This window comes from Condylura cristata, unplaced genomic scaffold (assembly GCF_000260355.1).
Source record: "Condylura cristata isolate star-nosed mole 26May11 unplaced genomic scaffold, ConCri1.0 scaffold00015, whole genome shotgun sequence".
Taxonomy (NCBI): Eukaryota; Metazoa; Chordata; class Mammalia; order Eulipotyphla; family Talpidae; genus Condylura; species Condylura cristata.
The window spans coordinates 37107164-37123214 of NW_004567116.1; the positions used below are offsets into that span (position 1 = coordinate 37107164).

The 16051-nt window shown below is 35.1% G+C and overlaps 1 protein-coding gene across 4 annotated transcripts in view; it reads left to right on the top strand.

Moving 5' to 3' along the window:
* The window catches only part of NUP98 (nucleoporin 98kDa), a 95728-nt gene that overhangs the window by 55861 nt on the left and 23816 nt on the right, over positions 1-16051 (top strand). For 3 of the 4 annotated variants that reach the window (XM_004683160.2, XM_012725526.1, XM_012725527.1), the window contains exons 15-20: positions 816-932; positions 2521-2819; positions 4033-4146; positions 4827-4965; positions 8443-8620; positions 9344-9508. In XM_004683160.2, coding sequence (XP_004683217.1) covers positions 816-932; positions 2521-2819; positions 4033-4146; positions 4827-4965; positions 8443-8620; positions 9344-9508 — 1012 coding nt within the window. Of the gene's footprint in view, positions 1-815; positions 933-2520; positions 2820-4032; positions 4147-4826; positions 4966-8442; positions 8621-9343; positions 9527-16051 lie in introns of those variants that run through there. The other variant, XM_004683162.2, reaches the window with a different exon arrangement.

Below are 16051 nucleotides of genomic sequence, written 5' to 3' on the forward strand. Positions count from 1 at the left end.
AAAAAAAAATTTCCTTATGTAGTTTTGGTATAAAGGTCATGCTGACCTCATAAACAAATTGTTATTTCTTGCTTATTTTCTGAAAGAATCTGGGTAAGTTAGGTTTCTTTTTTTTTTTTTTTTTCCATATTGTATGCTTGGGTACTGGTGAAGGTATATGAATGGTCATGAATTCTTTTTCTGTTTGTTTTAAGATTTATTTTGTTTATGCTACAGAACTGGGGTACAAGCCAGAGGTGCAGGGGTGGTGAAAGGATTCACCAGAGAAAAGAGGGAAGCAGAACAGGCAGATTGAAGAAGTACACTGCTGAGGGGAGCAGTGAGCAGATCAAGAGAGATCTGCCACACCATGTAGGTCACCTCCCTGGTCGGGGCTCAAACTCCTGCCTCAGTGGCTGTGGATAGTCATAGTGCCGTGCTTTGACCCCTTGTGCCACTATGGTCATAAATCCTTACTGCAGAAAAATAAACATGTTTGAAGAGAGAAGACAAGTCAAAGAGTAATTAAAATATAAGACAATGTCATGAGTGATCTAAGAGTCCATATAAACTGCTCAGAGGGCACTTTAATAGGAGGATGAATGTTTTTTAATTTGTTTAGTTTTAATCTTTCACACTTAAGTGCAATGTGTTTGAGACCTTGATTTTGTTTCTGTGTTTATAGAGTTTGTATATTGAACTTGTTAGATCATAGATCATATTTAGATATGTAAGAGTTGACCAAGAATACCCTTTTTGACTCTTAAGACATTGTGGTATAATCATGTGCCTGAAGGTTTGTTTTTGTTTTTTTTTTCTTTTGGTCTCTGTTTTAGGAAGAGCATTAAGAAGTTGGTTTTGAAGAACCTTAACAATAGCAATCTTTTCTCTCCTGTTAATCGTGATTCAGAAGATCTAGCTTCACCATCTGATTATCCAGAAAATGGAGAAAGGTAAGCTGAATACTGTGTTGAATTATTTCTGGTTGAGAGCCCTATTCTCATTCTGAAGACATTCTCAGTTTACAGTGTATTCATTGAATAAAAATTATGAAGATTTAGTGAATATTGCATAGAATCTAGAGCATAGGGACACTTAGAAATTCAGTTTTATTTTATTTCTTTAGTAATTTAGATCTTAAAATTCTTGAAGTTCTGACTCATTTCTGCAAAACTGCTTAGGTATCTATGCCATGTGAAATGGGGTTACCATGCATTTGACATTACTCACACCCCTAAAGTAAGAGTGTTTTTACGGTGATCACCAAAGTGATGTAACTATCACTGTCACTCTTCCTTCAAATCTGTATGTAAGTGTATAAAGGAAGAAGTAAAAGTATATACAATGAACCCTAATAGTTTAGTTTGTATTCTTACCATTTAGAAAATTATTTATTAATGTATTCTTGTATAATGAGGGGCTATGCATGAATGATAAAATTTTTTTTTAAAGATTTATTTATTTGTGCATAAAGAACTGGGGTACAGGCCAGAGCCTCAGGGGCGGCGAGAGGCTTCACCAGAGACAGAGTGGGGAGCAGAACAGGCAGATCGACAAACTACACTGCTGAGGGGAGCAGCGGGCGGGCCAGGAGAGGTCTGCCTCGCCATGTGGTCACCTCCAGGGCAGGCGGGAATTGAACTCATACGGAAGTGACTTTAGCCTCTCAGTGCTGTGCTTTAACCCGCTGCTCCACCAGGGAGGGCCCGTTAAAATATTTTATAAGCTGTTTATTTCCATTTATTTTGTTATAAATTCCTTTCCATATTAGTCAATAATATCTTATTGGAAGACACCTTTGATAGTTTGATAGTTCATTAATGAACTGGTTTCTAACACCATCCTGATTGTATAGTTAATAATCTAATTTTTATTTTGAAAATCACAGCTAGCCATTTAATGCCACATAGCAGAGCACCCCATTCCCCTTTTTTGAACTAAAAATTGAGATGCTCAGGTGGATTCATTCTTTGAAAATATATCAGTTGAAAGGCATGGAAATCTATAGCCAGATATCTCAGGGTTAAAAATCTCGACCTCCCTGGTGGCGCAGCTGGTTAAAGCACAGCACTAAGAAGCTTAAGCCACTTCCCCATGAGTTCTATCCGCATGAGTTCTGTCCCCGCCTGCCCTGAAGGTGACCACATGGCGCTGCAGACCTCTCCTGACTCGCCCACTGCTCCCCTCAGCAGTGTACTTCGTCGATCTGCCTGTTCTGCTTCCCACTCTGTCTCTGGTGGCTCTCCCACCCTCCGCATCTCTGGCCTGTACCCCAGTTCTGTATGAATAAATAAATCTTAAAAAAAAAAAAAATCCCACCTCTAGCACTTGTGAACTTGGGCAAGTTACTTAATTTTTCTGAGTCAACTTCTTATAGAATAGAATGAAAGTAACATCTTACAGGATTAGTGTTAAGTATCAACTGAGTTTTTAATACTTGAACAGTCCACTTAATAAAGACATGGTAAGAGTGGGCTGTTATTGTTATTAATACTACTACAAGGCACTAAGATAGTATTTGTTTCTTTTCTCCCTTTTCAGATTCAATTTCCTGAGCAAACCTGTTGATGAGAATCATCAGCAGGATGGAGATGATGATTCTCTCGTTTCACGTTTTTATACTAACCCTATTGCCAAACCCATTCCTCAAACCCCAGAGAGTGTTGGAAATAAACACAACAGCAGCAACAGTGTTGATGATACCATTGTTGCATTAAATATGCGTGCTGCGTTGCGAAATGGACTAGAAGGAAGCAGCGAAGAGACCTCTTTTCATGAGGAGTCACTGCAGGATGACCGAGAAGAAATAGAAAATAATACTTATCACATGCATCCAGCAGGTCAGGTTCAGATTGGTACTTGTTTAGCTCTGTTGCTCACTTTTTAAATTGGGCTATATGTTTTCTTGTTGATTTGTATGAATTCTTGTAGGTCTTAGATATCAGCCCCTTGTCAGATATATGATATACAAATACTTTCTGCCATTCAGTAGGGTGCTTTTTTGTTTTAATGACAGCTTACTTCACAGTTGTGGAAATATTTGTTTATTCGTTTATTTATGCATGCATGCATACAATAGCTGGAATGCAGGCCAGAGGTGTGGGAATGTGAGAGGATTCACCAGAGACAGAGTGGGGAGCAGAACAGGCAGATCTTCTGAAGACAGAAGGAAGTCTGCTGCACCGTGGTTCACGTCCCTGGCTGGGGGTTGAACTCCTACTGCAGTGGCTGCGGATAGGTTCATAGTGAAGAGACTTTACCCCTTGTGCTACTAGAGAGGCCCCTGCAGAAACTTTTTAGTTCAATTTAGTTCCACTTTCTCATATTCTCTCGCCGTTGAAGCTCATCTCCAAAGATATCATTAAAGCCAGTGTCATGAAGTGTTTGCCTATGTTTTTTCCTATGTATTGTTTGATTTCAGGTCTTACATACAAATCTTTAACCTATTTTGAGTTGATTTTTTTTATGTGGTATGTGATACAGAGGTCTAGTTTCACTCTTTTACATGTGGTTGTCTGCTTTTCCTAACACCATTTGTTGAAGAGACTTCCTTTTTTCCAGTTTATACTCTTGTCTCCTTTGCATTGTTTTCTTTTAATTCTTTGGAAATCTAATTAGTTAATATTTTTTAAAGTATATTGACATAAAAAAGCTCAGGCATTTTAACTTAACACTGTAGACTAGGTACTAATTCTTATTTATGTGGCAACATTACAGATACTTCAATAAGCTCTAAGAAAGCTGCTTCAAAGATAACGAATGCTATGAAAATGCAGAGTGCTCCCCACTCTGTCTCTGTTGAATCCTCTCACCCCTCCACACTTATATGTGGTACCCTAGTATTTGAACACATAAATGAATAGGTCTTTTAAAAAAGGAAAATTACTCTGTTTCCTACATATAGTAATATAGTTACTGGTTATTTTAGATTATTTTTTAAATTACTCATTTTGTAGAAAAAATTTTTAAAGGAATAAGGATTAAAAGTTCCTCTACTTAACAAACATCAGTTAATTTAATCACATTTAGTATTTTTTGTTTCTTTTGTCATAGGTATTGTTCTCACTAAGGTTGGTTATTACACTATTCCATCTATGGATGACCTTGCTAAAATTACCAATGAAAAAGGAGAGTGCATTGTTTCTGATTTCACTATTGGCCGTAAAGGTGAGTTTCAGAGTTAGCTGTATATAAGCCATAGACCGGGATCTTGCTTTTGTAAATATAAAAGATAAGTTCTTGATGTATAATCTATTATATTCCTATATTTGGACCCACTTTGGCCTGAATAGTAGACATTGGCTGACAAATTATAAGACTTGAACTTACAGCATTCTTTAGTAATCATTTTGCTCATTGCGAACTTCTGCAGTTAAAGAAAATACTGGATGCAGTGAAAAACACTAAAATTTTTCAGTAGAAAATTGAATAATTGGCAATACCTAGGTGATACTTAAATATATGTTATTAAAGAGAAAATTTTCTTGGAAAATAACTGCTATATTTTATGTAATTGCTATTTTGTATGTAGATATAAAAAAGCTCTGGCATTTTAACTTATGCTACTGACTGGGTACTAATTCTTATTTATATGGCAACATTACAAATACTTCAAATGAACTCTAAGAATGCTGCTTCAAAGATAATGAATGCTATGATAATGCATGTGTTAAAGTATATAAGAATGTATTTGCTGTCACCCTCTGATAACTGTTATGGAGGAAATAGCCCATTCAGGGTTACTTTTTGATGCTTCTTGTTCCTTCTAATTATTTAACCACTAGAGTGTAAAATAAGTATTTACCTTCATACAAAATGAGTTTTTAACTATTTGCTCTGACTTTTAGGTTATGGCTCAATCTATTTTGAAGGAGATGTAAATTTGACAAATCTAAATTTGGATGACATTGTGCATATTCGAAGGAAAGAAGTGATTGTTTACTTAGATGATAACCAAAAACCGCCTGTGGGTGAAGGGCTAAATAGGTATGGACTTATTTACATAATTAGAAAATAATCAATTAAATCACAGGTTTTTTTCCTGTAAACATGAATGTGTTCACATTATATACATTCTTCTGCAACTTGCTTACATGACTTACTGGTCAGTGTGTGATCCTCATAAAACATTACATTAACAGAATTAGGAAAAAGCTACATATTTATTTCAAATGATAGAGACAAAGCATTTGACAATATTCAGAACTCTTTTATGACCAAGATACTGAACTCACTAGGAGTAGAAGGAAACTTATCAGTCATAAAAGCAATACAGGAACCCATAAGCGTCATACAAAATGTGAAAGAGTGCTTTTCTTCTAAGATTAGAAACAAGGTTAGTATGTCTTCTTTAACTACTTTATTCAATCTAGTACTACTGGAGGTTCTAGCAGAGCAGTTAGGTGAGAAAGAAAAAAGACATCCATAATCAAAAGGATAAAGTAAAATCTGAAGATTTTATGTTTTCACATATAATAAACACTAGAAACTTCCCACACAACACAAACCACTGTTACTACTAATAGTGAAGTCAGTAGAGTAGCAAAAAACAAAATCAGTGTGTAAAACTCATTTGCATTTCTGTACATTAATAATGAAATGTCAACAAGAATATTAGGAGAAATTTTAATGTACAGTAGCATCCCAAAAAATCCCACAGAAATCTTTCATTTTATTGAACTTTTAAATTCTCTTACATCATTGTTTATCTCTGTACAATATTTGGTTTTTTTCCCTTCAGGCATAGTCCCTATAAATCTTATGCCACATCATCTGTGAACTGTTACAGTAGTCCTTTATGTTCTTCCCTCTCCTGTTTTGATCTCTTTCCATTTTTCTCTTCTGCTGTATGCTTCACTTCTGTAGTTTGCCTGCAAGTTTTGGCAGACAAAAATATTTTTTTGCTGAAAAGCGTACAAAACATTGCTTAATTAAAGAAGACACAAAATAAAATGAAAAAACAACCCATGGTCATGAATTGGAAGACTTAATATTATTAAGATGTTTGTAGTATGCCCAACAGGGTCTGCAGGTTTATATAATCCCTAATAAAATCCCAGGGACTTTTTTTTTTCTCCCCAAAAAATAAAGAAATACATCCTAGACTTCATATGGGATCTCAAGGGACCCTATATAACTAAAACAAAATTGAAAAAGAACTAGGAAACTGAGTGCTCTCACTTTATGACCGCAAAACTTACTATAACAATACAGCATTTAAAGCAGTGTGGTATTGATATGATATAAAGACAGATGTTTACGTCTAATGAAATAGAATAGAGAACACAGAAAGAAATGGGCTCAAAACCATTCACTGGGAAAAGAAGAATCTTCAGTAAATTATTTTGGGACATCCATATGCAGAAATTAAACCCTTACCTTATGCCACATGTTAAGGGGGGGGCGGGTGGGGAAGGGAGGATCCAAGAGCTAAATATAAAGATAAAATTGTAAAACTTCAGAATAAAAGTAGAAGTATAATGAAATTAGTTTTGACAAAAATTTCCTAGATAAAAACATAAGCAACAAAAGTGAAAATAAACATCTTAGATTGTTTCCAAATGTAAAATATTTTTACATCAAAGAACACAGTCAACAGAATGAAAACAAACTGCAGAATGGGAAAAGACTTTTAAAATTAAGTGATAGTTAGCATCAGAATATGACTAATTTCCTTACAGGTGAATAACAAAAAGTAAAATCCTAGTTGAAAGTGGGTGAAGAGGCCCCTCCCTCGTATGCACAGGGTTAAAGCATAGCACTATGAAGATATCCCCTACCACTGAACCACAAGTTCAATCCCCAGCCAGGCAGGTGACCCACATGGCACGATAGACCTCTCCTGTCTTGCCTGCACCTCCCCTGAGCAGTGTATTTTAGTCAGTCCACCTATTCTGTTCCCTACTCTGTCTCTGGTGAATCCTCTCACCCCCTGCATCTCTGGCCTGTACCCCAGTTCTTGTATGCATAACTAAATAAATCTTTTTTTTTTTTTAAGTGGTTGAGGAGCTTTAACAGAATTCTTTCATAGATTATCTACAAATAGACAACAAGGATATGAACAATATCGCTAGTCACTGGGAAAATGAAAATCAAAACTATAATGGTTACTATCAAAAAGGAAAAATATGTTTTTGTAAGAGTATGGAAAAATTGGAAACTCTGGGCACTATAGGAATGTAAAATCTGGGAAATGATTATAGGGACTTCTCAAAAAATAAAAACAATCTAGTGATTTTACTTCTACATGTATAGCCAAAAGTATTGAAAGCAGGATCCCAAAGGAAATACACATCCATGTTCATCACAGGACTATTCATAAGAGCCAAGAGTTGAAAGCAACCCAAGTATCTATTGACAGAAGAATGCCTGACCAAAATATAATAGTTGACCTTTAGAATTCAACCCGAAAAAGAAAGTAGATTCTGATCCAGCATAGATGAACCTTAAAGACATCATGCTTAGTAAAATCCTGTTACAAAAAGATGTATACAGGTATTTGAAGCATCTAGAGTCAAATTCATAGAAAGAGAAAATAAAATAGTGGTTTCTGTTTCCAGTGTCTGAGGTAAGGACAAGTGATTTGTTTTATGGTGAATACAGAGATTCAAAAATGAGAAGGTTCTGAAGATAGATTGCATAGCAATGTCAGTATAATTAACACTACTGAATGATACAGTAGAAATGGTTGGGAGGATAAAAACTTAGTCCTAGAGTTTAGATATTGATATTAGAAGGTACTACACTATCACTGTTATTTTTAGTACTCTTCACATTATGTTCCATATATTTCATTCTGTAAACACTTGCTTTTAACAAATGCTAAGGGTTGGTCTTAACAAAGGACATTGACAGTCATCCTATTAACAGTGGACATGGTCAAAGATTTATCGGTTAGGCTTTATTAAAATTAGATTGAAAAAAAAATTAGATTGAAAACTACTGATGTACCATGGTAGTTGTAAAAATGCAGTTTGACTTGGCCCTCCCTGGTGGCGCAGCGGGTTAAAGCACTGCACTGAGAAGCTAAAGCCACTTCCGCATGAGTTCGATCCCCGCCTGCCCCCCCCCAGACCACATGGCGTAGCAGACCTCTCCTGACCTGCCCACTGCTCCCCTCAGCAGTGTACTTCGTTGATCTGCCTGTTCTACTCCCCACTCTGTCTCTGGTGAAGTCTCTCACTGCCTCTGAGTCTCTGGCCTGTACCCCAGTTCTGTATGTACAAATAAATAAATCTTAAAAAAAAAAAATGCAGTTTGACTCTTACCAGGAATTGAGCAGTTAGTTGATGTGGTTGTAATTCCTTGCCCTTTATCTGCCTCGAGAGGCAGCATTCCAATTTAGGAAATACCTGCAGGGTAATTTCAAAGTTAACACAGTTGCTTTACTTAGAACTTAATTTTTAGTTGGCTTTCTGGTCTGAAATATGAAGCATTTATACTTTACTTGGTTGTATTTTACAGGAAGGCTGAAGTTACACTGGATGGAGTTTGGCCAACAGATAAAACATCTCGTTGTTTAATAAAGAGCCCAGATCGACTTGCTGATATCAACTATGAAGGAAGATTGGAAGCAGTTTCAAGAAAGCAGGGTGCTCAGTTCAAAGAGTACCGTCCTGAAACAGGTTCTTGGGTGTTTAAGGTACAGTCACTTAACCTGTTTGATAGTTCTCACAGTTAAGAATTACAGAGTATGTTGGAAAAGATCCTCTTAAATTCTTTTAGTTTTACAAATTAGAAAACAGATGGAGCAATTAATCATGATTAATTTCAAATTATAATCTAGTTGAATCCGAGAGCAGTAAAGAGCTATATAAGCTCTGGACTCATGATTTAAATCCTCTACTCCATCCTATGTGCACTTATTACAGAGTACTCCTAAGGTGTGATTTTTCTGATGTGTGGCCTCATTAGAGACATCAGACAGAATTTGTATCTTTTGGTGGGTCAACTCTTCTATAAATAATTGTCATCTTTCAGATATTTCTGAGGATAGAGAAGCTGACTTCCTCTTAATTTATACCACTGGTTTCTTACTTTCCTAAGCAGGTTAGGTTGTTGAACTTGTTGAAGCCCATGTGTAGATAAAGGAAGAACCAGGTGATACATAGATCTGAAAATAGTTTTGGCTCTTTTTTATTTGGTTTCCTATATTAATGTACTGTACTAATTTGATATTAGATGAGCAACTTGTACCTGCACTGGACATCATCTAAATCTTAAAAAATAGAGAGGTAGATATTTTACTGTGCTTTAAATATTTGGTTTCTTTTCCTTTTTCATAAGATTGGGATATTAAGTATTTTGGAAACTTTTCCAAATAAAAGTGTTAAAATTGATTTTGTTGGACTCTTTTCATCATTAGGTCTCCCATTTTTCTAAGTATGGCCTTCAGGATTCTGATGAAGAGGAAGAAGAAAGACCTTCAAAAACTAGTACAAAGAAGTTAAAGACTGCCCCTTTGCCTCCTGCAGGCCAGGCCACTCCGTTCCAGATGGCTCTTAATGGCAAACCAGCACCTCCACCCCAGGTAGAGAAAGGACAGTGAATTTGAATGGAATCATGATACAGAAGTTTAAAGCAAGTCGATTCAGCTGTTACAAAGCTGTTTTATGACCCCTGGAACTTTGAAGAGTACAAATGTGTTGGCAATCACATTGAGACAAGTGCAAGGGAGGGTGTGAGGTGGTGCTATCATCTATTTTTAAGTTGAGATATTTAAAGAATTTTCTTGCTGTTTGCATCCTTTCCATCTACAGATTGTCATTCTTAACCACCTCTCTCTCATTTGGACTTGGCAAATTTTCTGCCCAGTAATCAGTTTAAGATAGCATTTTGCCTGTATGGATTGATATAAAGTAAATCCTACTTTTGTTGACAACTTGATGTACAGTTTAATTTTGTTCTTTACCTCTTGGGGTTTTTTGTTTTTTTCATTGATGTTCTGCAAGGGTTTTCTAATCCATCTTTCTCAAGTTGTTCTTATACTTCAAATTAACTTTCAATATTTGTATTTAACAAAGCAATATGGAAAAAGAGTTAAATTTGAAATACAAATGCATTATTTGACTTGGGGAGAATAGGAATTGTGTTATTTATTATAATTAGTTATATTTTCTTTGACTATTGTTAAGCCTTATAGGGAAAGGTTTGTGATTTAAATATCTGGTAATTTCTTTGAATAGCAACTCAGATGGAGTTTTACTTTCATTTAGGTGTTGTTAAACAGTTACAATTTCCTTTGCCTGCCATACCATATTCCTTCAAAGAAGAGTTCTTGATACAGTATTTCTTTGTAAATCATCCTCTACCTCTCAGCTGCTTAAAAGCAGGACCTTTTGGAGTTTTTCATGCTACAGTTCCTATGGCTGCTAAAATGTGCAACTTTAATTATGATTTATTAAATAATTTCTTGGGAAGCTTTATCTGGAGAATATGGTGTATGTATTCTTTTTTGTGCATATGGGATGGGAGCTATGATAAAATTGGAAAATGGGAAACATTGAATTTTGCATTTATTGTCTCTGTAGTATTTAGAATAATCCTAAGAAAAAAACCTCTTCTGAACTAAAGAAATGTTCTAATGGACTTGGTTCTCCTTTTCTCCATATTCATTTTGCCAGAACCATATATATACTTTTCAAAAATCCCTTTTTTCCAGTGTGTTCTTTAACCTTATTTTATATGTATTTCTTAGGAAAAGAGTCAGGTCGCTTTATGTTTTCCGGTAGTAATTTTCTAAGATCCCAAACGTAATTGAGAAAGAAAAGTTTCATATGTGGGAAAATACCAAGTTTATTTAATGTTGGCAATCAGTGTTTTTCAGGCTCTTTAATATTTACAATACAAATAGAGTTAGCTAAAATCTTTGATGATACTTCAGTAAGTAAGAGCTCTTTGAAAAAGTGAGCACCAAAAAATTCAGAAAGCTTCTAAGGAAAAGATGAAAAGGATCAACATGGGCAAATATAATACCAGTGAATAGGGATATTTTTCAGGTCTCTCCTTCTATTAAGAAAGAGGGGTAGTCTTTGACCTTTTGAATTGGGAGAGCAGAAATGGGTATAGGTGTTCAGATATTTAGGCTAATGTGTTAAATCACTAATGTGGAACTCCGGAGACACTTCCATCTTACTGCCTAGTAATCTAGGTAAAGTGGGTGGGAAGTGCTCAGTGGTCACAGTTCTTAGTTATTAAGCTGAAAACCCTGTATTTTATTTGACATGAGGAAGATACTTGAACTTTTTGAAGTATTACTGTTTTCACACTATCACCTGGCCCTCTGAAGAGGTTGATTTCTATTGTAAGTTTTCCTTCCGTCTACTATAGTATTCTTTTCTTTTCCTGTGCACATTCTCAGTTTTTCTGTCCTGAAGTGTGTAGGGAGATAGATCTTCAGGTAGTAGGAAGATTAATGGTCACATCTATCCCACTGCCTTTTATATTAAATATTCTCAGTCATCTCTTTCCAATTCATTAATAAGCCTTGCTTTGTTCCTAAAATAACAAGCAAATCTAAGCAACCAGAAAACACATTTTTAGGTTAAAAAAAATCTTGGCAGAAAGCCATTCATTTCACAGATGAGTCAGGGCAGTTACAGAAGTGTCATAGTTAGAGCATTAGTTCCAAAATGCTCATGTGAGATTGAGTTTTCAGCAGACTATATCAATACTTTGGTGAACTTTGATTACACAGAACTGGCATGGAGCGCAGTCATACTTATATTTTAAATGCTTTTCCCCAAGTTTCAAAACAGTTCAGTGAAAGACCTCATAAAGAGACATGTAGCTTTTTACTTCAGCCTTAAACACTGAAATGAAATGTAGCTGTTCAGCACTATTGAAGCTAATCAGTTGAAACTTAGCGATGTTTGCTTGTTCAAGGGGGCGGGGAAGTACTAGAATTTATAAGAACAGTCCATTTCATTGTATGTATAGTTTTTTTTAATGAAATGGCAACTGTCTAAATTTATTTAAATTTACAATGAATTTTAATATGTTTGAATATCATTTTTATCTAAAATCTGTAAAGCTTTTTTTATTAATGTATGTATGATCTTGGAGGTTTTTGCAAATTAACTTTAAATCAAACATAAAACTATTAATGTCATTTAGTCTTGTCCTTCTGTTGTAATATCCCTAAATGTGTGTCTAGAAACAACACATTTAACTTTGGTGGGCCCTTCAAACACTGAAATGGAATTTCTCTTGAGAACATAATGTTGCTGACCACACCAGTTTTCCAACAAATTAATAAAACATTCTTGACAGCTAAGAAACAAGTGCTTTTCAAGATTAGCAATAGTATTAGTTACATACACTGCTTTAAGAGATACTCTGTAGGATATTGGAAGCTTTGTATGAGGAAGAGCCTTGTGAGTTGAGTGGAGGTTTTCCAAATCATTAGTTTCAATTGTGCAATCTCACCCTTTGCTTATCTATTCATTTGCAGATATTACTTGCATGCTTGGTATTTAGATATAAATAAGATATCCTCCTTTGAAGAGATTACAGTGTGGGAAAGGTAGTTAAAATGTTACTCCATTCAGTTGCATTTTTCCATAGATCTTGGGAGACTTTTTTGTTTTAAAACTCCTACTCATTTCTGTTTTATTATAAGTGTACTTAACTCTCCAGGACTGACTTTGAAGAAGTAACTAATCTCTCCAAGATTTCTCTGAAAATTAGGTACACAGACATCTTTGGTGGGGGAACTTATTAAATCAATTAATTACATATATTTTAACAAAATGCATATATAGTGTTTTTGGTTTTTTCTTTCTGGACATAAAAGAGTTTTTTGTTGTTTTTTTCAATTGTCAGTTTTTTACATGTCTGTTTAATTTTGGTGTTAATTTTTTCATGCCTCCTTATGTGGCCTTTACTACACTTTCTCCTACACTTTTGCTGTGCTTTGCTAATTTTTTTTTTTCATTATTTTTATTCTACAGATAAGTGAAACCATCTGGTATCTTTCACTTTCTCACTTGTTTCACTTAGCAAAACCCATCCATTTTTGTTCCAAAAGAGATGTTCATCTTTTTAAATAGCAGAGTAGTATTCCATGGAGTATAGATTTCACAGTCTTTACCCAGTCACCTGTGACTGGGCAGATAGGTTGGTTCCAGGATTTGGCAGTTGTGGGAAGTGCTGTTATGAACATATTTTTATATTCTTTTGATAAATACCTATCAAAGATATTGATGGATCATAGGGGATTTCCATTTTTATTTTTTAAAGTCTCTCCGCACCATTTTCTGTAAGGGCTAAACCAAAGTTGCATTCCTACCAAGTGGATGAATGTTTCTTTTCCTCCACATCCTCACCATTTGTTGTTTCCATTCTATTTATTTGTTTATTTATGATTTTCATTTATGCATACAAGACCTGAGGTGTACCTGGCCAGGGGTGCCAAGAGGGTGAGAGGATTCACTAGAAACAGAGTGGGGAGCAGAATAGGCAAATAGACAGAAATACACTGCTAAGGAAAGCGGTAAGACAGGAGAGATCTACAGTTCCATGTATGTTAGCTCCCTGGCCAGGGATCGAACTTGTGCTGCAGTGACTGCAAATAGCTGAGGCTTACCATAGTGCTAAGACTTAAACCCTTACACCACCAGAGAGTCCACCCAGGAGTGATTTGAGAACTCATTTTGATTTTGATTTGTATTACCCTCATAGTAAATGATGTCAAGCAATTTTTCTTGTGCCTAGAAGCCATCTAAATGTCTTTATAAATGTGTCTATTTAGATCTTTTGCTCTATTTTTCTATTTGGTTGTCTGTTTTGTTGTTGGCTTGTATAAGGGCTTTGTGTATTTTGGAAATTAACCCCTTGTGAGGTGTATGATGTGAAAATATCTTCTCCAAGTTTTCCAAATCTATAGATTGTTTTGTTTTTGTTTTCATGGTGGTTTCTTTCATGGTACTAAAGATTTTTTTTTTTTTTTTAAGATTTATTTATTTGTGCATACAGAACTGGGGTACAGGCCAGAAGCTCAGGGGCGGTGAGAGGCTTCATCAGTGAGAGTGGGGAGCAGAACAGGCAGATCTACAAAGTACACTGTTGAGGGGAGCAGCAGGCGGGTCAGGAGAGGTCTGAAATGCCATATGGTCACCTCCGGGGCAGGCGAGAATTGAACTCATGTGGAAGAAGAAGCTTTAGCTTCTTAGTGCAGTGCTTCAACCCGCTGCGCCACCAGGGAGGGCCATTTTTTTAAGTTTGCTTTTGTTTCCCTTGTCATTGAAGTTAGACTCCCAAATACTTTGAATTGTTTATGCTTGATGTCCAAAAGTGTGCCACCTGTATTTCTTTTAGATATATTACGGGGTTTTTTTATATATTCATTTCATCCATTTTGAATTTTTATACATGAAGTTAAGTATGGATCTAGTTTCACGTTTTTGCATGTAGCTTATCCATGTTTTCCAATACTATTGGTTAAAATATTCATTGTATGGCTATTGCCTCCTTTGTCATAGATTTAACTGTCCATATTTCTGTGGCTTTATTTCTTTCTAGTCTGTTCCATTGGTCTTACTTGTGTTTTTTTCCCCCCCCAATACCATATTGCTTTGATTACTGTTGCTGTGTAATATAGTATGAAGTCAGGAAGTGTGATGCCTCCATTTTTCTTCTTTTTTCACTGTTTGAACCTTTGGTATAAATTTTATAATGTATGTGTATGTTACATTTCCTTGAAAAAGTCAGTAGAACTTTGATACAATGTATTACATTGAACCCATAAATTGCTTTAGGTAATAAGACCATCTGAACAGCGTTTATTCTTCCAGTCCATGAGCATGAGTCCATTTTTTTTGTAACTTTTATTGTCTTTAACATAGTCTTACAGTTTTCAACCTACTTCATCTATGTTTATTCCCAAGTATTTTTGTTTTTGGGTGCTATTGGAAGTGGAATTCTTTTTATTATTTCTAATTCACTGTTTGCATATAGAAATGCAATTTGTATCCTGTCCCTATACTGTATTCATTAATTATTTCTAGTTTTGGTTTTTGTTTTTTAGTAGTCTTTTGAGTTCTCTTTGTATGTGATCATGTTACTTGTAAATAGTGATAGTTTCACTTCTTTTCTTCCAATTTGGAGTCTTCATCTTTTTCTTGCTGAATTGTTCCAGCTAAGGGCTTCCAATTTTCTGTTAAAAAAGTAGTGGTGAAAGTGGATATCCTTTTTTTTTTTCTTGCTGAATTGCTCCATCCAAGTTGCTGCAAAAGACATGTGTTCCCTTTTTTTGGTTGCTGAGTAATATTCCATTGTGTATATGTACCACATCTTTTTAACCCAGTCATCTACTTTTGGGCATTTGGGCTGCTTCCATATTTTTCCAATTATAAATAAAGCAGCAATAAACATGGGGGTACATGGGGTACATGACTTTGTATGTGAGACTTATATTTAGAAAAGTTCTGCTTATTCCCATGTTATTGACAGTTGTTGAATTATGAATAGATGTTGAATATTGGGGAAGCCTATTTTGGCATCTATTGAAATAATCTATGAATTTTTATTTTTTGATCTGGTAAATGACTTTAATTAATTTGCTTATGTTGAGCCATTCTGCATCCTTGAGATGAAACCCACTTGATGTGATAGATTATTCCCTTAATGTGTTGTTCTACTGCTTACTAGTATTTGTTGAGAATTTTGTGCATCAATATTTATCAGCCTTTAATTTTTTTTTTTTTTTTTGTTCTACCCCTTTTTTGTTTTGTGATCAGGATATTGTTATCCTCATAGAATATGTTTTATGGAGCATTCTACCCTTTTCAGTTTTTTTGAAAAGCTTGAAAAGCTTTTTGAAGGTTTGATAGAGTTGACTGGAGAAACCATCTGATCTTGAACTTTTGTTCTTAGATTCTTTATTATTTTCAATTTCTGCACCTGTGATTGGTCTATTTAAACTATCTAATTCATCTGAGATCAGTCTTAGAGAGTGTATGAATCTAATAATCTGTCCAGTTTGTTTGCAAAGAGATGTCCATGTAAGTTCTTAAGATCCTTTGTACCTGCAGCAGTTATTGTAATTTTGTCTCATGTCTGATTATATTTATTT